The following is a 25,257-nucleotide window of genomic DNA, read 5'->3' on the forward strand; positions in this document are numbered from 1 at the left end:
TCAACAATGCAATTGCAAAAATCCCAAGGAGTTTTACATAACTGGAAGAGTTGTGATTCACAGTCTCATCTCAAAGTCAGATGGTTTATCCATCATGTCAAAAGTTTATCATGCAAGTCCTGCTCTGTATCCAGTTTCTAAAGGAAAGCTGCCAACTTTATAAAAATCAGCTTACCACCCACCCCATATGAAACCTCTGGTTGGCAGAACGTGCAGACAGGCTTTTAGGATATTCAGGACTCCTGAATGAAAAATTCCTAATGAAGCGCATTTACCATGGGAACTGGAACTGCTTAAGGAACCTACATGAGACTAAAAATAAAAATGGAATGCTCAGGAGCCTTATTAGGGCTTGTGACCCCTCTTTATTACATACATAAAATTTTTATATTGCTCCCTCTCAAACTATTCTCCAAGTACCTTTTCACAGGAAATAAGCAACCACTGTCAAGATACCGGAAGATTTGGCGTCTTCCCAGAGGTGCAGATAACTCCCAATAACTCCCAATTCGTACCAATATTATATTACAAAAAAAAATCATCAGTAAAATAGGGCACTATAAAGCCTTAAAGTCATTTTAGTTGCCTAGATCTACCTAAATTTCCACATTAAATCTCAACATTACAGATGCAACCACTGGCTGTAAAGTGCTTTAAGACACGTTGAAAAAAGCCAGGCATAGGAGCCAGAGAGTATAATCATCAGGAAAAGAGACAAATCAGCCATAGTACCATACTCCAAAGAGCAATGACTAGAGAAAAGCTGTTTAACTCCTACCCTTTTACAATAACACATGGCAAGGATGATGTGAGACACCTCAGTGAGCACACGGGTGATGCTTTTCAAGTACCACAGATATTTTTCCCCCTCAAAGGCTCTAGTATGGATTTACTGTTTCCAAGGCCTTTCAGAACGGTAAGTAACTTCACGTCGGTAACGGCAATCCACACACACTATGCAACATCCTTTCATCAAAGAAACTCGGTTTGTAAGAAAACACAGTTTAGAAGCTAAATGAATGCAGGGGACAGCTAAGCTCTGAACTGAAAGCAAGCGGTTTTCTTCCTCTCCCCCGCCCCGCTTCTTAAAATTCGCCTAAACGTATTTTTGTTGAGTGGGTTCCTGTTGTTACTTAAGTACCGATATTTTCGTTCGCCACTTCATCTTCTAACTATCCCGGGTCTGAAGGGTCAGAGATTAAACCTCACCTGGCTGCGGAGATTTTGCTTACAAGCAAAACCGCCATCGGTAGCAAGCAGGGAAAAGCAGGCACAGGAAGAAAAAACGAGCGAGAGAGGAAAACCAGGAGAAGTCAATTAAAAGCGAAGGGAAAGGCGGGGGGCTGGAAGGAGGGGGGAAGTGGAAAAAAAAAACGAAAAGGAAGAAGGAGGGCCGGGGAGGAGGGGGCTGGCCCTCAGGAAGACTGTTTCAAGCCCAGCGTGAGGAGCGAGCTCCAGGAGACGAGTACCTGGACTGCTGCCTGCCCCGGACGGAGTCTCCCACCACGGCTCCTCCAGCGTGTCCCCCATGCTCCCGCTGCTGCTGCTGCTGCTGCTGCCGCCGCCACGCGGGGAGGGCGGGGCGGCGCGCGCAGCCTGCGCCTGGCACCGCCCCCGGGGCCACGCCTGCGCACTGGCACCGCTCGCCCGGCGGCAAGGCAGGGCCGCTGAGGGTGTCGGCGGGGTCCCGTCCGTCCCGCCCCCCCCCCCAGCTTTTACCACTTCCAGGCGACCAGGAGGAAAATGATGCCTCGTGGACATTTTACGAATTTTTTTCCTAAGTAACAAAAGTAGGTGTTTAAAATGCATGGGGTTTTTTTAGTGAAAAATATAGATGAAGCGGGAAAAGGAGGAAAGGAATTTAAAATACTACCCTCTCCTGCACAATATTAATTTTTCTAATTGCCTGAATCTGTTTTGATGCTGTAACATGCTTACTTTCTTGATTAAGGTTATTCATATAATCTTTCCTGAGAAACAAATATACGCGGGAAAACATTGTGCGTTACCTTTGAATGAACGTTCTTGGCTCTGGGAACTGGATCCTGCGCACAGCTAAGCAAGCCCGTATCTTTTTTCACAGGAGCAGTCCCGCTTAAAGTCTGAGCGGTTACACACCGGAGGACATCCCGAAGCAAGCTGTGGAAGTGAAACAGACACGTGTAAGGACATGAATTTATCGTAAGGTGGCACTGTTATTCCGTGCGTAAATTACTTGAATCACTTTTCTTAACTTTCATAGACTTTTTTTTCCCTTTGGGGGCGTAGATGGGTAAGGAGTGTGCATGATCGAGAGCTTTAGTGTTGTTCTGCCCAGGGCTGCTAATGAACATTACCAGATTATTTTTAGCCCTCGGAAACAGTGTTCTGTGTAAAACTCATGACTTTTACTGCCGACTTGTGGAGTATGGCCTTGTAAAATACTGACTGTACGGGAAGTCATTTAACAATCAAACCTATACGTAGCAAAGCAGTTCACCTTTATGAAAACCGAAAATATTCAGATTTTTCACAGTATAGCTTCCCTGCCGGGGAAACCGATTCCTAAGTCTTCTAGAGGAAGGCACCTGCAGCTGCTGGTGACCTGAACTGGCGGTAGGGCCTTCCCCCACCACCCAACCTGAAGCAGCACAGGAGAGGGCGGGGAGCCGAACGCAGCCCGCAGCAGCAGCGGGTCTCCCGCCAGAGCGGGAGCGCCGGCCTGCCTCGCAAGGCTGCCCCGCACCTACCGCCGCCTCCCCGGGCGTGCTGAGAGGCGGCTCCCGCTCAGGGCGGGGAAACCCGGGCGCTAACCGCCGAGCCGCTTGAGGCGGGGGGAGGCTCCGTCAGCCTGGCCCGGACCGCGGCGGGGCAGCTCCTGCTCCCTGGGGGAGAGCCCCGTAACCGCAGCCTCTCTACAGCCACTGCTGAGGACCCGCTTCCCCGCAGCGAGCCCGGCGCTGGCTCAGGTGAACGCCGCAAGGGCGCGGCGACAGCAGCGACAAACCCCGCCCGGCTAGGCCGGCCCGCCTCGCCCCGGCTCCCGCCTCTTCTCCTCATGCAGGCACCGCCCTTCTCCCTTGCCAGGCTTTCGCGCTTTGCGGCGGGCGCCCTCAGTTCACGGCAGCACGGGGGAGGCGGGGACGGGAGCCGGCGCGCGGTGAGGAGTGGTGTCGAGAAAAAACACACCACCCGACCGCGCTTTACGGCCGAGCGAGGAGGCACGTCAACAGCTATGGCGGAAGGGGAAGAGGCGCCGCAGCCGTCGAGCAGCTGGTGAGTTACGGGGGTGTTGGTGCCCTTCCTCCCGCTCCCTTCCCTCCCCTCCGCAGCGGGGCCGAGGGGGAGGGGAGGGGCCGGCGGGCGAGAGGGGCCGGACCCCCCACCCCGCATGTCGCCGCTTCCCCCCCCTCCCCCCGGGACCCGCCGCACTTGGGGCGTGGGGCTGAGGGTGCCCCTCGCGCGTCGGGAGAGGGCGGGGGCGTCCGTGGCCCCGCCGCCGCCGCGAAGCGCTCGGCGGCGGCAGGGTGGCTGGGGGAGCTCCCTGGGGCGGGGGCGGTCCCCCTGTGGCCCCCCACCCGCCCGCCGGGCCCGGCAGGCCCCAACGCGGTGGGAGCCCGGGGCGAGCCCCGGGGCAAACGTCTCCGGGCGCTCGGCAGCTCCCGGGTCCCGAAGGAGGAAGCGCCGCCGTCAAAACAAGGGCGAGACGGGGCGGCCTCCGGCCGTGCCCGGCCTGGAGCGAGGCGGTTGCTCCAGTTTACAGTGACAGCTTTAATATGCGGTAGGAGCTGCTCGATGTCTGCGCCTGTCTGCCTGGAGTGGAGTTGCTTTGTTCAGTTCAGCTTCCCCTTTCTCTGCGTACCTACTCAAGCACAGGTGACAACAGTAGGTCCTGGTTTGTTTTCTGAATGATTTTGCTTGCCACCCTCTTCTAGTGCAGCTATTACTTATAATGGATTTTACATTGAATCTCTAGGACAAGAATAGACACTATTTCTGGAGCGTGTATAGGATCATTTTGATGGTAACAGTGATGTGATTTTAGTATTCGTTGTGTACGTATTCACTTAAGATTGCTGAGGCTTAAATAAGCATTGTGTTTAAACACTGAAGCTATTCTTACTGCACCCCACATCTCCGTTCCTGTGCATCTTCACTTTGTTTTTCTCTTTGCGCTTCTGCATTGCATGTCACTTCTTTTCTTTCTGTGGTTCTGTGCCACAGCATTGCTCTTTGTCCTTTCCATGTACACGCTTTTCAAACAATTACCTTACAGAGCTGGTTTTTATGATCATTTCCAAGCTGATGTTTTTGCTTCTTAGGCTTTATTTTATGTGGTGGATTCAAAGTTTCTTGCTAACTATGCTCAGCCTTCTTTGCGCTTGGTTATCTCACCATAAAGAAGTCAGAATTGACACAGATGCAGGTATAGCTGGTATCTGTTCTTTGCCTAGGTTGGTTCTACAAATACAGCTCTTGGATAAAACAGCTAAGTATCAATTACTAGCAAATGAAAATGAATTGGTGTAGTTTTTTAGCCTTTCTTTGCTTTTAGTTACAGTTTCAAAATTTATGAAGCACTTTCTATAGGTACAGTGTTGCATAAGCATTATTTCTAAATACAGACCTGACTGTTGGGACACATAATTACAAAGTAAAGGACAGACTCATTGATGGTGCGGTCCTGACCCTTTGAAATATAACCCTGGACATTGAATAAGAACCATGTTGAAATATTTCTGAAAAAATACTTAAAACCTCTTTCATTACTAACATCAGAAGAATATTACAATATCCCAGATCACAACAAACTGCTAAAATTCCTGGTTAAGAACGAGGCACAAGTGTGGTTTCCAGACATATTTCAAGGCACAGCCTGCATTGTTGCCATTCTGGCTGGCAGCTTCAAAATGTAACTATAGTAAATTTGATATGCTGGTACTACTAGAAAAGGCAACCTTGAAGGCATTCGTTGGAAGAGATTTTGTAAGTCTTTATGGGAACAGTTCAAGAGGTTTATGCTTAAATGCTACATTAATATGCCAGAATACATCCCGTTACTAGAGCTGTACCCTGTGAATAACAAAAAGTTGTATTCCTTATTGCCTGTTTAGAAACTTCACATGGCTTTTTGGTTTTGTTGTTGTATTTTGGTTTTTTGTTGTGTTTTGGGTTTTTTTTTTAAAGCCAGTTTCAGTGAAATACTTTATTTTCATTTATTGATTTAAACTGTCTTGTATACATATCTGAATGCTGTTGAACAGTTGTTTTTCTAAGTATAATACGTATCTTTCAAATGAGCTTTTTGGTTTTAATTACTACATTATCATAGTTTTGAAGTATATAGGATTGTGCAATAACATTTCACGTTTGAAAAAACCCAGCCAAAACATAAAATGATGCGTATGTACACCTGAACTCTGTTGGGAACAAAACTGGCAGTGCTGATTCCTTCTCCTCTATTCAGTTGCTTATGAGGATTCAAAGGCAGATGTAATTTTATGTTCAGAGATTGTAACAGCACCTTGAGTATGTAGAATCTAGACATGCTTATTAACATAAAATGCCCTTTTTATTTTTCCTGTGTCAGCTTGACACGCAGTGCTGGTGTCAGTGATTTGGGGGGGTGGCACAACTAATGATGAGTTAAACCCCTCAACATCTGTACTGACTGCTTGGTGTTTTGTTTAACAAAAAACAGGGAAATTTGCCACTGTACAATACAATTTATATTAAAAAAAAAACCAAACCCAACCAAAAAACAACAAACGCAGCATTCCCCCCCCAAAACTTATTGTATAGAGTTACTGAAAGATTGTCAGCTTTTTCTTCAGTAAATACAGGAAGTTTGTCAACAGTTTTGATTTTAAAATGAGAAAAATCTGTCAGACCTTGTTTATTAAATATTTCTTTTTAGCTATTTGGCATATTCTCAAAAATTAATTTGAGAAATTGCCGGCAGTATTTGATGCTGGAAGACATATCTGTGTCCAAAGGTAAGAATGCTGTGAAACACAAAGGGGGCAGGCTGCTTTCAAGCTGTGCTGTAAAAATCTTAATTTCTTTTTTTTGTCTGCTTATTTGATTATTTTAACCGTAATTTTAGTCAATACAATACTTCGGCCACAACAACCCCATGCAGCGCTACAGGCTTGGGGAAGAGTGGCTGGAAAGCTGCCTGTCGGAAAAGGACCTGGGGGTGCTGGTCGACAGCCGGCTGAACATGAGCCGGCAGTGTGCCCAGGTGGCCAAGAAGGCCAATGGCATCCTGGCCTGTATCAGAAATAGTGTGGCCAGCAGGAGTAGGGAAGTGATCGTGCCCCTGTACTCGGCCCTGGTGAGGCCGCACCTCGAATACTGTGTTCAGTTTTGGGCCCCTCACTACAAGAAGGACGTTGAGGTGCTGGAGCGTGTCCAGAGAAGGGCAACGAGGCTGGTGAGGGGTCTGGAGAACAAGTCTTACGAGGAGCGGCTGAGGGAACTGGGGTTGTTCAGCCTGGAAAAAAGGAGGCTGAGGGGAGACCTCATCGCTCTCTACAACTACCTGAAAGGAGGTTGTAGCGAGGTGGGTGTTGGTCTTTTCTCCGAAGTAACAAGCGATAGGACGAGAGGAAATGGCCTCAAGTTGCGGCAGGGGAGGTTTAGATTGGATGTAAGGAAAAATTTCTTTACTGAAAGAGTGGTGAAACATTGGAACAGGCTGCCCAGGGAAGTGGTGGAGTCCCCATCCCTGGAGGTATTTAAAAGACGAGTAGATGAGGCGCTTAGGGACATGGTTTAGTGGACATGGTGGTGTTGGGTTGACGGTTGGACTCGATGATCTTAGAGGTCTTTTCCAACCTCAATGATTCTATGATTCTATGATTCTATGATCTAGTCAACAGAATGTATAGACACAAACAAGCTGGACTGTTATTAGTTAAAATGTTTGTAATTAAAAGTTATGGTTTTTTTCTCTCCTCATTTATCAAGGAAATAAATGATTTGGACTTAATTTTTCTTGTTCAGGTTTTCAAACAGATAAAGATATAAACAGTTATGAATTAATTTCTGAAACCTTTTTGCAGGTGTTTGTTTAATACGCAAGCTTCAGGGAACTTGATCAAGTAGTATTTTTTATTTTAAGATCTATACTTTGAAAGCTAAGACCTGAACTAATTAAATATAACTCACCACAGATGGAATTGTTCCTGTGCATTTAACTGTGCATTGGAATCATTCATCTTATGGGTCCCAAAATACACTGCAACTGTTTCAGACAACAGGGTGACAAAACTAGTACATACATATTTTTTCCGTGCTCAGAATCTGGCTTATTAGTGCTTGGAGCCATGGTATTTCTTCTGAAAGCACATGAAAAAAAAATCCTTTGCAGTTAATTGCGAAATTAACACACTTGAGGAAAAAACAGAGGTAAAAATGTCAGGGAATTAATGTTTTTCTCCAAAATTCCATTGGGGGGAAAAAAAGAATATTCAATGGTGTTCTGAATACAATGGATATTTTGAAGTAAATGTGAGGGATTGATTTTTGTTTGTTTCTTTTCAATAGAGAACAAACACTCCTCATTACTTTCAATTTAATATAGCTCTTGTTGAGGCTTTTTTTGGTAGTTAGAAGAATCCTAAATTAAAAGTAGAAACCAGAGTAACTAGATTATATAAAAGCATGTTTCGGGGGTGGGGGGAGAAGCTTTTATATAGATAGTTTTCTGTGGTGGGAAGCTATGTTCTTTGCTGTGTGAAGGTAGAATGATGACTATACAAATAAATCGATATTAGCCATTGTCTTTGGAAATTTTCATGAGCACTATTCACTTGCTCAGTTTTCTTTTAAGTAAAGCTTGTTTGCAATTAGTGCATGTTATAAACCCGTATGCTATTGTGAGCTTTTTCAAGTAAAGTACTTTGCTTAAAATGCAGTTTACTTCTACCTTCTTAGTAACAAAAATAATAAAAATATATTAGAATAAATTAGTCCAATCTGGCACTAACATGGATATGTACAGGCAGCCCTCATAATTGTGATGGTAGCATTGTGATATATGTGCCTGTCTTTCTCTTTGCATACTACAGTTATCAGAAATACACGAAAACTTGTACACCGGATGTGTTTGATGTCCTAGGAGACAACAACTGTGTAGAAACTAAAACTGATGATACTTTTGGCGAGGGTTCAGCTGCTAGCAGCCTTGCTTCTGAAACTTTAGGGAAAACAGGAATGATGTGTGAAGATGTTTAAGAAATATTACGTCTTACACTGAAAGTGCTGGTGGCCTACTGGAGCATATCATAAGCAGCTATGATGAGTGTGTCGCTTGAGGAGTATGGGAGAAAATAGTCAAAGAAGCTTTTCAAGTGTTACGCCAACATCAGATCAGTGGTCAGAATATGGGAAGCGGTTTGGTAAGCAGTCTAATCTAAGCGGGAGTATGTGTTTTAACCCTCGTTTAGGCGACTGGGTAGTATCTTTAACAGGCAGGTGTGTAGTAGTAGATTCAGTGTATATGGAAGAAGAGTGATCATCTTGTTTTGGACTGGTAAGTGCGTTTTAGATAATGAATTTGGTACGTGTAGAAGATACCTGTTGGGCTGTGAAAATAATGTATTAGAAGTGTGCCCATCACAAATTAAAGCTTTAAACTTTTGAAGCTTTTTTTTTTCCAAAAATGCACTTTGACTTGGAAGAAGCAGTTCAAAGGGATCTGTCTTTCCTAATAACAAATGAGCAGACATAATGACTTCAGCAGATACATTCCAGGCATTGTAATCTACTGATTGATTATAGTTTTCTTAACACTATACGTCTTTTCCTATGTATTTGTAGTTTATCAAAACATTACCTACTATCTTTTCCCTGCTGTTCACATCCCCACAATTTCTTAGTCTCTTCATTAGTATTTGTAAGTGATTATTACCAACTACCTCAGTCATATCACTAGAGATGAGCCTAGGGGTAGCATGCCGATGCTGGGGGCGAAACCGATAGCCCAGCTCAAGTGCATCTACACCAATACATGCAGCATGGGCGGCAAACAGGAGGAGCTGGAAGCCATTGTGCAGCAGGATAGCTATGACTTAGTTGCCATCACAGAAACATGGTAGGGTGACTCTCATGATTGGAGTGCTGCAATGGATGGCTATAAACCCTTCAGAAGGGACAAGCGAGGAAGGAGAGGCAGTGGGGTAGCGCTGTATGTTAGGGAGTGCTTCGATTGTCTAGAGCTCAACGATTGTGATGATGATACGGTCGAGTGTTTATGGGTAAGGATGAGGGGGAAGGCCAACGAGGCAGATATCCTGCTGGGAGTCTGTTATAGACCACCCAACCAGGATGAAGGGGCGGATGAAGCGTTCTATAAGCGGCTGGCAGAAGTCTCACAGTCGCTAGCCCTTGTTCTCGTGGGGGACTTCAACTTCCCAGACGTCTGCTGGAAATACAACGTGGCAGAGAGGAAGCAGTCTAGGAGGTTCCTGGAGTGTGTGGAAGACAACTTCCTGACACAGCTGGTAAGTGAGCCTACCAGGGGAGGTGCCTCGCTCGACCTGCTGTTTACAAACAGAGAAGGACTGGTGGGAGATGTGGTGGTCGGAGGCCGTCTTGGGCTTAGCGACCATGAAATGGTAGAATTCTCGATTCTTGGTGAAGTAAGGAGGGCGGCCAGCAAAACCGCAACCATGGACTTCCAGAGGGCGGACTTTGGCCTGTTCAGGACGCTGGTTGAGAGAGTCCCTTGGGAGACAGTCCTGAAGGGCAAAGGGGTCCAGGAAGGCTGGATGTTTTTCAAGAATGAAGTCTTAAAGGCGCAGGAGCAGGCTGTCCCTGTACGCCGTAAGAAGAACAGGCGGGGAAGACGACTGGCCTGGCTGAACGGGGAGCTCTTGCTGGGACTCAGGAAAAAAAGGAGAGTTTACCACTTGTGGAAGAAGGGGCAGGCGACTCAAGAAGAGTACAGGGATCTCGTTAGGTTGTGGAGAGAAGAAATGAGAAAGGCAAAAGCCCAGCTAGAACGCAATCTGGCCGCTGTCGTTAAAGACAACAAAAAAATGTTTTTACAAATATATTAATGACAAGAAGAGAGCCAAGGAAAATCTCCATCCTTTATTGGATGCGGGGGGGGAACATTGTCACCGAGGATGAGGAAAAGGCTGAGGTACTTAATGCCTTCTTTGCCTCAGTCTTAAACAGGCAGACCAGTTATCCTCAGGGTACTCGGCCCCCTGAGCTGGAAGACAGGGACGGCGAGCAGGATGAACCCCCCATAATCCAAGAGGAAGCAGTCAACGACCTGCTACGCCACCTGGATGCTCACAAGTCTATGAGGCCGGATGGGATCCACCCGAGAGCGTTGAGGGAGCTGGTGGAGGAGCTCGCCAAGCCGCTCTCCATCATTTATCAGCAGTCCTGGTCAACTGGGGAGGTCCCGGACGACTGGAGGCTTGCCAATGTGATGCCCATCTACAAGAAGGGCCGGAAGGAGGATCCGGGGAACTACAGGCCTGTCAGCCTGACCTCGGTGCCGGGGAAGATTATGGAGCGGTTCATCTTGAGGGTGCTCACAAGGCACGTGTGGGACAACCAGGGGATCAGGCCCAGCCAGCACGGGTTCATGAGAGGCAGGTCCTGCTTGACCAACCTGATCTCCTTCTATGACCAGGAGACCTGCCTAGTGGATGAGGGAAAGGCTGTGGATGTGGTCTACCTGGACTTCAGTAAGGCCTTTGACACCATCTCCCACAGCATTCTCCTAGAGAAGCTGGCGGCTCACGGCTTAGACAGGTGTACTCTGCGCTGGGTCAAAAACTGGCTGGACGGCCGGGCCCAGAGAGTTGTGGTGAATGGAGTTAAATCCAGTTGGCGGCCAGTCACGAGCGGTGTTCCCCAGGGCTCAGTGTTGGGGCTGGTCTTGTTCAATATCTTTATCAATGATCTGGATGAAGGGATCGAGTGCTCCCTCACTAAGTCTGCAGGCAACACCAAGTTGGGCGGGAGTGTTGATCTGCTCGAGGGTAGGAAGGCTCTGCAGAGGGACCTGGACAGGCTGGATCGATGGGCCGAGGCCAATTGTATGAGGTTCAACAAGGCCAAGTGCTGGGTCCTGCACTTCGGCCACAACAACCCCATGCAGCGCTACAGGCTTGGGGAAAGAGTGGCTGGAAAGCTGCCTGGCGGAAAAGGACCTGGGGGTGCTGGTCGACAGCTGGCTGAACATGAGCCGGCAGTGTGCCCAGGTGGCCAAGGCGGCCAATGGCATCCTGGCCTGTATCAGAAATCGTGTGGCCAGCAGGAGTAGGGAAGTGATCGTGCCCCTGTACTCGGCTCTGGTGAGGCCACACCTCGAATACTGTGTTCAGTTTTGGGCCCCTCACTACAAGAAGGATGTTGAGGTGCTGGAGCGTGTCCAGAGAAGGGCAACGAGGCTGGTGAAGAGTCTGGAGAACAAGTCTTATGAGGAGCGGCTGAGGGAACTGGGGTTATTTAGCCTGGAGAAAAGGAGGCTGAGGGGAGACCTTATTGCTCTCTACAACTGCCTGAAAGGAGGTTGTAGCGAGGTGGGTGTCGGTCTCTTCTCCCAAGTAACAAGCGATAGGACGAGAGGAAATGGCCTGAAGTTGCACCAGGGGAGGTTTAGATTGGATGTAAGGAAAAATTTCTTTACTGAAAGAGTGGTGAAACATTGGAACAGACTGCCCAGGGAAGTGGTGGAGTCCCCATCCCTGGAGGTATTTAAAAGATGTGTAGATGAGGCGCTTAGGGACATGGTTTACTGGGCATGGTGGTGGTGGGTTGACAGTTGGACTCAATGATCTTAGAGGTCTTTTCCAACCTTAATAATTCTATGATTCTATATATAAATAAAATAAATAGTACTTTAAAAAAAAAAGTGAAGCTGAAGTCCCAACAGTTGATCAATTTTTTTTATTGCCTCCAGCTCGCTCTCACATCTTAATTGTTTTGGCTTTAAAAAAAAATCATGTGGAATATCTGCAAAGGTAGTTACTTATTGATATGTACTAGACTGGCATGAGTTTCAGACATCCCTCTAAGTATGGAAACTTACTCCAGATACACTAATAGCAATATTGTGCATTATGACATTTAGAACAGTATGTCTTGTGGGAATTAACCTTTCAGGCCATGGCTTGGCTATAGGCTGGAATTGTACACATCTAACCAAAATTTAGAATAGCATCTAGAATTAGGCAGTGGAGCCATGGTAGAGCAGAAAGAAGGATGTTCAAGTCTGGAGGAGTTTGTCTATAAAGAGAAGTGCTGCATTCTTTCCAAAGTACGTGTAATGGTTGTTGTCCATGTGAACAGAAAACTTCCTAGCTGATCTTCACTCATGAAAGACAAGGATCCAGACTGCTAGCAGTTTGCTGGAACATTTATAGCACAGACTGAAATAAGGTAAAATACAGCCAGTGGACATGTGTTAAACTGTCAAAATCACTTTCATGGTACTTTGCAAGTTAGTGAATAGAATATTTATTAGAAAATAATTTTTCTTAATCTTTGAGAAGTCCTGACTTCTAGCCTGTGAACAGTCTTGGGAGTTGATGGAGGGAAAGAATAGCCAATTATAAATAGAATAATGCAATTTCCCCCCCTGCTGTTTCATTTAACTCAATGTGATAATGCATCACATCTCTTCATGTGGGAGATGGGCGTATCAGATTCTTACTTTTTAAAGTGAAGTAGTAAAGCTAGCATTTGCCTGTCATCTTCACAGTGTACAAAGTGCGGATGACAGTACTTATGAAGAAGATTTTGCAAATAGTAATATATTATCAAACAACAGAGGAAGCACATATTTGCAGATAACACATTGGAGTTGATCTTGATGTTAACCCATGCACAGCTTTTTAAGCTGTGAATATTAGGTATGAGTAATTGGTAGAATTTCACTCACGGGTCTGTGAAACGTTCTTTGCCAGGTATGTTTTTGTAATTTGTGTAGATGTGTTTTTAAGTGTTGTTTCACGTATATTAAATTACTCCCCCCCCCCCAGTAATTTTCTTTGGAGGACATAGAAACCAAATTTAAGCATTGCAATTTAAGACCTTTCCACCTGAAATACAACATGCATGCAGCTGTTGCATTCATTTCCACATGCCTATTTAATACTTGGGTAGTATTTGTAGCAACTAATTGTATTTTGTATTCTATAATTCAGGGCCTAGCTGTTGCTTTGTAGTCTGTTTGTCATACATAATGTGCACAGACACCTGCAATATATCTAAGAGCATCTAGCTCTCTTTAGCTGATGTTTGGTGTTGGCTTCTGTTGAAGTTAGATCATCCCAGAGTTCATGCAGTTCTGCTGAGTGCTAGGTCTCCTTGTGTAAATGTCCTGGAAATACTTGATTTTTATTCAGGGTGAACTGATTTGGTTGATTGTTATGTATGCAGTCGGACAACAGGATAGTGACAGATGTGCAAGTGTGCTTGTGTATTTTTTTCCACCCCCATTTCTGTCTCAGGAAGGGGATATTCACCCGTGCAGCCTGTAGTTCTATAATAAGTGGGCTTTGGGATTTTTTTTTTAATACTAAAAATATAAGAAAACAAGGCAAGTCAGTCTCTTTGTAAACTGTACTTCTTTCATCCAAATTCGCAAAATTACTTGAAGAAAACAGACTATTAGTTTTGCCCCAGTGTGTATTTGAAATATGATTTAAAGTGCTACCAGAAAGTACTGGCAAAGAAACTGGCTGATACAATGCAAGGAAAATGCTTAACTCTGCAAACTTGTAAATACTTTGAGAAGTCTTAAGTATGGCTAGCTTGTTGCTTTTTGTTAAGTATATGCATACATTCTTACAGGATTGAGATTTTAATCTGTTAATCAAAAAGGGTGATATTTAGAAAATCAGAAATTTGTGTGTTAAGCTTTCAGAAGACCAAACTTGAGAAGCTTTATATCAAAGAATTAGTTGTGGATATATGCAAATTAAAGAAGCAGGCAGAGCTCAACAGCTGACATTCTTTTTCCATGGGTATGTGGAATTGACTACATAGCACATATCATGGAGTAATGGAGAATTGTACTGCTAACACTTCAACATCTGTTATTACACATGTAAAAATAGATCAGTTGTTCACAAGGAATGCATCTTCATACTTGAATATCTGTCCTGAATAAACAAACACATTCTATGTTTTGCTCTGGCTATAAACCTCCCGGCTGTGTTTAACTCCTCAGGTATATGAAGCAAAGCCTTTCTTAAGGCATATGTCAGAGCTAGTAGGGAACACTTAAGAGGATACCGTAAGGGAGAAGTTTTGCCTACGGGACCTATGTATCACTGCCATTGCTGTTTTTCCAGTGAATCTGGTGTTTTGCCACTGCTCTGCTACATGATATTGAAATTCCTGAAATCATCAGATGTGGTTCTGTCATTGTTGACTGCATGGAACCATTGAAACAGTCTGCAGAAGCTATCAGAGATTGTAAAGTAATTTCTGAATGCGTACCTTCTTATCTATGATGCTTATGAACTTTTGTTGCCTACTTGAAGTGTCATTACTGTTTGACTGTCTTGTGAATTTGTGTATTTTGCTACTTTCTACACTATTATTAACATTTTTGTATGATTTAATTCAGTCTTGTGCACACGTCCATGCTTACGGTACTAGAACTTTATAGTTAAGTAAACCTGAGTTTGCCTAAAAGGTCTTTTCCCATTTCAGGGAAAGGTGGGGTTAAAAGCTGACTATTCTATACCTTTGAAATAAGTTTTCTGTTTTCTAGGTCACCTAATATTTTACTTAAAAGAACTACACCATCTGATTTAGGCGTAGTGTTTGCTTTGAATGCATTGTGTGTGTGTGAAAATTTGCCATGTATCTCTTAAGTTGTAAACTACAACTAAACTTGCATTTTTATGATACGTTTTGCAACATTGCCACGTCATGAAAACAAAAGAAAAATGCCCTGAACTTATTTTTTTCTCATATGTAAATTGAATGGAATTCAATTAAGCAGCCTTAAAAATAAAGGAATAAATAACATTTTGCAAATATTTATTTTCAGTAATTGGCAAGTTGTCTTATAATACCTTTACATACGTGCATTTTGCCTGATAGTAGCCTCCAGTCTACATCTATTTAGTAGATAAATGTTGAAAAATATTGTATAATTAATTTTAATAAACACATTACGTATCATTATTGTAGGGAAAAAGATCTTGCAGACGCTCTAGAAGAAGGAGGCTGTGATCTTGAAACTGTGAGAAACATCATTCAAGGAAGGCAATTGCCTGCTGACCTGAGGGCCAAAGTCTGGAAGGTAAATATGAGCTTAAATCAGGAAGAAGGAAATACCTGAAGGTGTGTTTGATTTGACGTGAATGATTTAATTACCAGGCATCTCTACAGAAGAGATGTAGTACTGGAATTTTAATATGCATGTATATTGATTCAGTTTTAGAATATTCCACTTTATTGAGTTAAATTACTGAGTTCAGTAATTGGGTAACTACAAAAGGACACTAAAATGTTTTGAGGGTTTTCTATTTTTGTTTTCAGATTGCACTTAATGTTGTAGGAAAGGGGGACAGCCTGGCATCCTGGGATGGCTCTTTAGACCTACCTGAACAGAGTATAATTCGTAAGGATTGCCAAGAGCTAATTGGTAAGTTCAATTACATTTAGATCACCTATGTGAAAGCTTCTGTATTCTCAGTTGTCTTAGGGCTTTTTTATTTGAATTAAATAATCTGAATGATGTTTACATTTTGAAGGAAGATGAGAGTGCGGAGAAAGTCAGAAAGAAATCATAAGAAAACAGTAGTATCTCATTTGTACTCTGACTCTGGGATGGGTGATGTCATGGAATTTTAAAGTATTAGCTTGTAAATGATAGTTTGCGTGGTCAGAAAGCTTCAGGAGTTGAAAAAAAAATTTTTTTTTCTAAGCTCCATCTTTTAAACCAGACACTCTTTCTATAGTGTCCTTTAAGTTTTTAATTGTCTAATGACTGGTTCTTAATCTGAAAAGCTGATGTAGCACCAAAATGCATATAATCTCTAAGGGAAGAAATATATTGAGCATTTTGGACTTTAGTCTTTAGACTATTTTTAAGAAAGATACTTTTTTAACAGCGTTTTCAGCAAAAATGAAAGGTTGTGTTTGTGAAAACAAGATGCTGCCAGGACATTGGAAATAATATTTCAGGATGTCTGTAAGGAGCTGCCACAGGATCTGGTTGGCAGCTCATCACGAAAATGGCCAAATCCCTGACACCATGCAACAGCGTTAATATCGGTGATCAGATGATGGAATCAATGCTGGCTCATAAGTTAGGATACTTCTTATGGCATCAATAAGAGAATCTTCTATTTTATTACTTGTCACACTTTCATTTATTCTTGCACAATTGAAAGTTAAGGCAGAGAATAGAGTTATTGCATGCATGCATACCTACCACTTTTAAAATGCAGTTCCACATTTTCTAGCTCTAGAATCTAGTAGGATTATTTTCCTTCTCTCTCTGCTTTGTAAAGGAAAGGGGGGGGGAAATTCCACTGTCTTATTTAATCACAGTGTCTTTTCAGGAAGATGGTAAAACATCCCAATTAGTATTCATAACATATAAACTTAAGCACTTGAATGTCTGTTATTTTTCCTTTTGTCTTTATTGGCAAATATTTTGTAATATGTAACAATATTAAACTTATTAAAGTAATAAATGTAAAGTTAGTTCAGAATGAAGGTTATATAGAGATTTCAATTTTGGGTTGGATTAAATACCTCTATTTCAATGTTTTAGCAAAGCAAGCAGTCTTCAAATTTAAAGTAAGTTTTCACACGGCATTTGAGTTTTACGTACTATTTTATTTTCCTGAGAGGTAGAAGAAAGGAAATAGCAAATATGGACTGGCTTTGATGTGAAAGTATTAAAGACTTCTGTAATAAAAACTTTCATTAACAGTAATGAAACTTCTGGGCTTCTTATAATTGAGGGGGAAAATTGTTTGCTAGAAATTTAATGCCACTGCATTAATGTAGTGGGTAGGCATCTCTTTCCCCCATCCCGGACATGACATGGTTATTCCTTCTTTTACTGTAAGTCAGTTTAGCTATAGTAAAATTGACGTAATCTAAGTGGATTAAAACTAATTTATTTCTGAAAAATATAATTCATAAGTGTATTTAATATTAGATTTTTCATTAAAAATCTAAAGTTTAATATTAAAGTGAAAATTGTATGAACTTACACAAAAGTCTGGTTTCACTACAATCTGTATAATAAATATCGGTATATTTAGCTGCAAGTAAGCTAAGTAGTTATTTCATCACATGGAGGAAGGCATAATTTCAGATATGGCGCTGACATATTTCAGTATGTCTTATATTCATTGCCTCAAGTGAGGTGGGTGCCAGTAGCTTTTCTGAAGCGTTGTCAGCCTTTTAAGTAAGAATCTATGCAGAAAGATGCTTTGGAACTAATGAAAAACTAAGCTTTGTGTATGTATCCAACTCAATAATGGAGGTATTTAAGAAGTGTTTCGCTTGCTGCCTTAATTAGAGAACTGGTTTTGTATGAAATTTTTGTGCCAGTTTTCATCCAAATGCAACAATATAAATTATGGATTCCGAATTAGTCTGCCATTAAATAGGGGACATGTTTACTTTTCAGTTCCTTACAACATATGTAAGAATTTGAAACAATATACTACATTATATAAAAGATTATATGTTCATGGTTAGTGTATCTTCTGATTAGCAACAGTACCAAATGGAATTTAAAAGCCAGTGTAGTTGTAAGTAATCAAATCATTTCTCTTTTTATAGTTACCCTAACAACTCCAAACTTAAACTATTGTTAGGAAAATTACTTTGAAGTAGAGATTAAAAATGTGATTTATATGTTAATGCTAAAATTTAAGTCTGTAAGCCTAGCTGATTTCATACTACTGATTTTCATAAATTTGCATGTCAGTGGGCTTTTGAGGAATTGGAGGTAGGCATTGTGGGTTGATCTGTGTTGAAATTCTGATGAATTTGTTGTAGAGTTGAGCATAAGTTATGTGCTGAGCACATCAAATAGGAATAGAAGAGGGGCATTCTGTGCATTAAAAGAATCTATCTCTGTTTCATACAGATCCTGGAAAACCCAAACTTCTTTCATCCTGTTGTTGTGATATTTAAGTGCCTTATCCTGCTGGGGTTATAAAATCATTTGTATTTTGATGCCTTTTTGGGTGCCTTTCTGTAAGCATTTAATCCAAGCTGCTAATTTTTTGTTTGTCTGTTTTTGTTGCTTTTTTTTTTCCAAGCAGTCCCTATTGGTGCAATTGTGCTATGAAATAATCTCACTCAATTTCTTTGAAAGGCCATTAATACGGTTTATATTGCTGTGCCTGTTTCAGACCAGTTGTCAGTGCCAGAAGAGGAGAAGTCAGTATTACTTCTGGATATTGAGTCTGTTATTACTTTTTATTGTAAATCACGCAATGTTAAATACAGTTCTTGCCTTGGCTGGATACATCTACTCAAACCTCTGGTGCACCTTCGTTTGCCACGCAGTGATTTGTACAACTGCTTTTATGCTATCATGAATAAATTCATTCCAAGGTAAAACTCTCTTTCTTTTGCTTGTGTACTATTTTTATTGCCCTTAAAAGTATTTTCTGAAAGGATGTGCATGTTGGTTTTGGCTAGAGTAGCACTGTTTGTAGCAAAGTTGTCAGATTCCTTCATATGATAATAAATGGAACCATCTTTCAAATACCTGTTGGTCTGAAGTCCAGGAGATGTTGGTTTAAGATGTAAAGAGTTAGCATGTGACTGATGTAGACTCGATGTGCCTTTTAAAGAACAACTGTCATATCATGCAATATCAAAAATATTTGTTTAGGAACGATCTAATTCACATATGTTATGTGAAAGCATTTTTTCTTTCCTTTCTGAGCATTTTTGATATCTAAAATGCTTCTGTCCCTGTTACTTTGAAGTACTTCATAAACACTAATTAAGTCTCAAAATCTCTTTAGAAGAAGTACTTGATATTTTCCCTGTCTTCTACTGAGTTGGGACTGAAATTATTTTTTTTTTAAGTTGTTAGACTCTTTTTTTTTTAATAAAAAAATATGAAATTGGAGCTTTTCATGCTGTTATATAGGTGTTCTCACTAAAATAATATTTTATTTATGTTGGAGTAGCACCATGACACTCCAGCGAGGCTACAGGGTCTTCTGATTAAGACCTTGTGAAATAATATATGAATAGTCTGTAATTAAAGATCTTAGTCTGATTCCCTGGAGAGGAGATTCCGGCCCAGCTACTGGATATGTGCCCATAATATGAAAAGTGCTTGTTTGGTGTTGTGGCAGGAAACGTTTATCGGTCCTGTCACTTGACTCAGCTTGTGTCCGTTTCTGATTTAAAATACTGTTGGGCTCTGTGAACTGTTTGGAGATAGTGGCATTATGGTCATGTAACTCATACTTTCAGCCATAGAAGGCTTTCGAAGTGTACAGTGTTTGAGTTTCTCTGTAAGAACCTAGGTGGTGTTTCAGCCAGATGTAGACTATTTTCTTCCCTGCCCCTGCAATGGGAGAATGAAAGGCATAGAAAGGCAATTTATAGTAGACCTGCAAATCTCTGCTTAGGTCAATTTGGTCTCAGTTTGATGTTTGACTGTTGGACCATCATTACTATTTGATAAAAGTTTCATTTTTGACTTTTTACTATTTTTGTTTTTAAATCATACACTTTTTATTCACATTTTCTCAAGTTTTGTAACTATCATGAAATATTTATTGGGAATTTATTCTAACAAAATATTGACAACAGTTGAGGGAAATGTACAGCATAATCTGTTGGACCATATTATATCTTGGATTTTTTTTGAAAGAGCATCTCTAGCAAGCCAAAGGAAGAATTGGGGGGGGGGGGCAACATAATAGGCTATTTTAGATGAGGGAGGTTTTGATACTTTTTCCTTGGAAACACTGTTACTCTCAAGGCTTTTGGTATAAAGTATCCTGTGAATACCTATCTGTCTTTTCCTCCTGCCTTTCCTCTAGAATGGTGAGTTTTCTGAACTATACAAAATTAACAAACAGTTAATATGGAAGTCTTAGGTCATTAGTATTCTTCGTTTGGGCCGTAAGTAGAAGAAAATGCCATCTCAGATATGCAATTGAGTAGACGGTGATTTGTGTGAGAGCTTGTAAGGTAGTAAACGAATTAAAAAGCTGCAAGTGGATAATGGAAGTATGTCTCATCCCAGGGACCACATGCGGAAAGTGCATTACATCTGCTTACGTTATATCAATGTTACCTCTAACAGAGGGTAGAAAATAGCTTCCTTTTTTTGGCTAAAAAAAAAAAACCAACAAAAAACCCAATAACAAACCATCCTCTTCTGAAGTAAAACATTGGTTAGTTTCCAGGGCAATTTATTTCCATTTAGCTAAACCATTTTTTAATTGTTTTTGCTTTGCTTTTGTTTTTCACCAGTCCTTCCAATGGCTGAGCCTGCTGCCTCCATGGGGCTTCTAGCCTAGGAAGTAATGGATAGGTACAGGAATTCACAATTCTTGATAAGTGGATTTTTTTGTTGGATTTTTTGGGGCTTATTGTTGGTTGGTTTTTGTTTGTTGGTTGTTTTTTTTTTTTATACTGGGTATTTGTTAAGGATTGATTACTACAATAGGTACCAGAATAAAAAATTACTGAGCAAAACAGTTAAGAAAAATGTCTAAACAAGGTTGCTCCACTGTCAGTAGAAATGTGGAAAGATTCTTTTTCAGGTTATTTTTGGGTATGTATCCATTCTTAATGTTAAAAGTTGGTAAAGAACGACTGACTGACTGGAATAATTGACCATATTAACCATTCAAACAGAAAGTAATTTGCAAGTCTAGATTCTTATGCTAAATTCATTAATACAATATTTTTCTTCTTTTCACACTTTTTGTCCTGTTAATGGGAAGTCAGAGTTCTTGTGATAATTTCAAAAAAGAATCCCTTCATATAATTTGCTGTGAATGTTTCCATTTCACCACCATAGACGTACCTTTGTTTAAGAAAGTTAGGCTGATAATTGTGTTTGGAGATCTGTGGTTCAAGTTTCGCATAAGTTTACTTAAGTTTTTAAACACTTGAGATTTGTTCCTAATGTCTTTAAACAACTATTTCTTCATTTTAAATACTCCCTTTATTTCCTGCTTGATGAATTGACATTTAATTGTTATTCATGTATGAAATAAGCATCTTTTAAATTTCCTTTGGCTGCCATATGAGAATGATTTATGGGGTTTTTTTAAATTCTATTTTTAGTTAACAACATTAATACCATGCTAGCCTTGTTTTGATATTTAAATCTGTTTTAAATACTTCTGTATTATATACTCTATCAAGTATTGGCAGTATTTTGTTCTTTCTCCTGCCTTTTTTTTTTTTTTTTAAACTCTTGAGGCAAGTTGACGCCTTGATTGGTCCCTGTGAATTAAAAGAACAATATAGGAAATGACATAATCTCAACTAATAAAGAAATGCTACTGTAAGTCTGACAACTGGAATATTACGGGAGGGTTTTATGATTATTTTCACTGCTACTTTTTAGGGATTGTTTTATGAAGGGAAGACCATTTCATCTATTTAGACTGCTTCTTCAGTACCACGAGCCTGAACTCTGCTCCTTTCTTGATACTAAGAAGATGACTCCAGACTCATATGCACTCAACTGGGTAATAAAGTGAAAGTAGGGAAACATAATGAAAAATAAATTTCTGTTAAAATTTAAGTACATGTTGCCAGTTTATGGAAGAGTAGTACAAGAGATTAGAACTGCATATATTGAAATAAATTGCATGTTATAATATAGTGTGGGCTTTTTGTCTTCAGTTGTTTAACATGAGGTATGAGATCTTGTTAACATCACATTTTTGTTGTACTGGATGTTAACTGAGCCAGTGATGTTAGGAACTACTTGGAATAAGTAAGAATGAGAGCAACTGACATACTCAAAAAGTAAAAGAAGCCGTGATGTTAGTTTTTTATAGTGGGCAGCTGTATGGTTGTAGATACGGATAAACATTAGCCTAATGGGTCTTTTAAAGTCAAATTACTAATCGTTTTAAAAACCTCCATGCTAATAGATATATTTGACTGCCTCATACGGTGCTATGCCTTTTAGAATTTGGGCACATATATTTTACAGCTCTTAAAGAATTGGTCATTTCTTCCGCACCTTAACTTCAAAACTGCCTCAAGCTGGGGGTAAAGACGCTTATCTCAGTCATTTTTTTTGTAAAGTTTGTGTAGCAGGACTACAACATAATGCAGCAAAATTCTCATGTTTCAATGCTACTTAGTATATGCAATACAAAATCATGATGCAGTGCTTGCAGAGGCAAAGTCTGTAAATTAATAAAGAAGACCTTATGACCCGTGAACTCTTCTAGGCTCTTCTTTCATACCCATTGGCCTTGTAAAATTTTTTGTAACTCCGTGTACTTTCAGTTAAAGAAATAAGACTGAAATGAATTATTACACTGCGAGGTCTGTATTTGGTTTGTTTTTTAAGGACGATTTTTCTTAGGCTGCTACCAATTTTAGTATTAAAACGTGTCCAGGAAGAATTACCATATTCTCAAAATCTGCCTTTTGCCAGTCATCAGCCTTCAAAAGAGGAATCGGGTCTTTTTTTACTACTGAATCTCCCTTTTTTTATATATATAATTTTCCTTAGTAAATAGAAACTTCTTTGAAGTTGTTTAATAAAAGTTTAGTGATTCATTAGGGAACAAATCTTCCCTTTGAAAGGAGGTAGCGAAATGAGCTAGTGTAGCTGCCAGTCCTCAGTGTCATGCTTTCTGGTGTACAATCTTAAGAAAAATATTAAGCCTCATTTTATATTATGAGATTACATTAAAATTCCTTGTTTTATGTGTCAAAAAACTTAGTCTATATAGAGGTATTTCTAATGTGTAGAAATACATAAGCAATATTCAGACACCTGTCATTACCTCGTTGTTCAGGGACATTTTGTCTTCAGTTGTGTTTGACTCAGATTGGATAGATCATCTTACCTTTTGTTATAAAAGTATACTAGGAAGTGTTGAAATATTCCATTATAGTGTTTAAAAACAGATACTGAGCTTTTGAAAGCTGTAGCTCTGACACAGAATTTGTATGCATCAGCAAATTCAGTAAGACCCCAGTGAAGCCAGCTGGTATGCATTTGAGTTAGGTGTGATTGCAAATATTATCTGGCATGTATGAAAAGAAGTTCCTACCTTTTCTTTTATCCACTTTGAACTTTGCATATCAGAGAGGATGTATTTTTAAATGGGAACATGGAAACAGGCAAACAGTTTGTTAAATGGTAATGAAAACTTTCTGTTGCTTTCAAATGTTTGATTACTCAGCCATAAAGCATCATAATGTAATGCTAAGTAAGTGACATTGTCAAACTAATGTGCAACCATGTTCAATTAGCTTGGTTCTACTGTGAAAAATAAAAAGAATGTTGTTTACAGGATCCTTCCAAAGTCCTGTTTGCTAAGCTAGTTGAGTAAATACATTCTCTTATTATTGTCTTGTTGGTATAATTGGTATTTAGCAGGGGCTATGAGCTAAACAGTATTCCAGCCTGATTGTGTTATCTCTGGTTGAATTTGCAAGGCTGACAATGTACGACTGAGCTTGCCTTCACACTAGGCATATTTATTCACTGCATTACTGCAGTGTTTCCATAAAAATTGTTTTTGAGGGTAGAACCATCCTTCACTATATGGTGCAAATGTATGTTTTAGCATAACTTTGTTGTTTTTATTTTCTTTTAGATATCTTGTATCTCTGTTAAAAATGTTATCTTGATACGATTGTTCCTGGTTATTGCTTTTTCTCACACTATTTTCCAAATTTTTAGCTTGGAAGCCTCTTCTCATATTACTGTTCAGCTGAAGTCACTCAGGCAATATGGGATGGATATCTACAACAAGCAGATCCATTCTTTATTTATTTCTTAATGTTAATCATCCTTGTTAATGCAAAGTAAGTGTATAGTTAATTCTTTGGGACATTCCTTGCTGACACAGTTTTAATCCACTTTTTTTCATTTTGCTTTTACTGACTTAATCTATGCCTGTGACTTTACTGTTTTCAGAGACGTTATCTTAGCACAAGAATCAGATAAAGAAGAAACGATAAGTAAGTACTTCTCTTTATATAGCTGCTAGTGAAATATTTACCATATAGTATAATCCCTATTGATTATTATTTTTAATTACTAAATAACTGAATTATTTAATTATTTCCCTGTGATTTTGTCATTGATGAATCCCCTCACCCACTAATTCCTTTCTTACTATTCTTTTGCTGCATCACATTTGCCCTGTCCTTAACATTCTTTTCTTGTGTTTCCTTTTAGCCCTCCCACACCTAGTTTTATACTTCAGTTTGGAGTAACTTGAAACAATCACCATGTTTCTAAGACCAAAGCAGCAGCTTTCAAATTCTTCTTTAAATCTACTGCATTTGTTGCATTTTCCAGCTTATTATCTTTGTATGCACTTGATTTGAGCCTAATTCATTGTTCTTGTCCTACCCTCATCTGTTTTTATAGAAATTACACTAAATTTCTTGTGAGCCTATTTCACCTGCCTTTGGGGTTTTTTTTACATGGAATAATACAATATAATTAATAATCTCCTAGTATTTTAAAAATGAGGGTGCTTGGAATTTTGCATCTTTGCCATATACTGCAGAACTACTCCTTTGTACTATCCTGGACATATAACAGTACTACCAATTAAGTACTGTGTTTTAGAGGGTTCTCTTGTTCAGCCCTCTTTAGAAAAGGAAGGTGACTTAGCATTACAACTGAAAGCTAAAACTGTACAGAGGTAAGAGTGTGGTGAAAAATAATTTGTGTAGAAGGTTTGAACTTCTAGCAAATAGCATAGGTTTCCTATGGATAAGGAGTATTTCCTGTATCTTCTCTTTTCACCTGGAGAATGAATCAACATTCATGTTTAATCAATAAACTCAGTTGTGTTATGCCTTATTAAAAATAAGTTATTTTATGATGTGAAAAGATGTATGGTGCTTCTTTTCTATGTCTGAAATAACGGTGCACTTATGTTGTTTGTATATCTCAGAATTCTTAGAAACTTCACCAGCCAATCTCCATTTAGAGGATATAGAAGATCTCTTCTCTTTGGCACAATATTACTGTAGCAAAACTCCAGTTTCTTTCAGGAAGGTAATAACAAAGTAATTTTGAAATTCTCTTCTTTTTGGTGACTGTTTAAGCTC

The 25,257-nt window shown here is 40.3% G+C and overlaps 2 protein-coding genes across 3 annotated transcripts in view; one reads left to right on the plus strand and one right to left on the minus strand.

Annotated features, from left to right (window-relative positions):
* CMSS1 (cms1 ribosomal small subunit homolog) overlaps nt 1–1,539 on the minus strand; it is a 250,424-nt gene extending 248,885 nt beyond the window's left edge. The window contains exon 1 of the mRNA XM_076349926.1: nt 1,470–1,539. Within this exon, the coding sequence (XP_076206041.1) occupies nt 1,470–1,530 (61 nt within the window). The 5' untranslated portion in view covers nt 1,531–1,539. The remainder of the gene's footprint in view (nt 1–1,469) is intronic.
* Nucleotides 1,540–3,191: 1,652 nt separating this feature from the next.
* The window catches only part of TBC1D23 (TBC1 domain family member 23), a 40,251-nt gene continuing 18,185 nt past the window's right edge, over nt 3,192–25,257 (plus strand). For both annotated transcript variants that reach the window (XM_076349867.1, XM_076349876.1), the window contains exons 1-8: nt 3,192–3,255; nt 15,160–15,271; nt 15,511–15,616; nt 18,357–18,561; nt 21,560–21,683; nt 23,870–23,994; nt 24,107–24,150; nt 25,101–25,204. In XM_076349867.1, the coding sequence (XP_076205982.1) occupies nt 3,215–3,255; nt 15,160–15,271; nt 15,511–15,616; nt 18,357–18,561; nt 21,560–21,683; nt 23,870–23,994; nt 24,107–24,150; nt 25,101–25,204 (861 nt within the window). In that variant the 5' untranslated portion in view covers nt 3,192–3,214. The remainder of the gene's footprint in view (nt 3,256–15,159; nt 15,272–15,510; nt 15,617–18,356; nt 18,562–21,559; nt 21,684–23,869; nt 23,995–24,106; nt 24,151–25,100; nt 25,205–25,257) is intronic.

The sequence above is a fragment of the Aptenodytes patagonicus genome, chromosome 1, assembly GCF_965638725.1.
Source record: "Aptenodytes patagonicus chromosome 1, bAptPat1.pri.cur, whole genome shotgun sequence".
Lineage (NCBI taxonomy): Eukaryota > Metazoa > Chordata > Aves > Sphenisciformes > Spheniscidae > Aptenodytes > Aptenodytes patagonicus.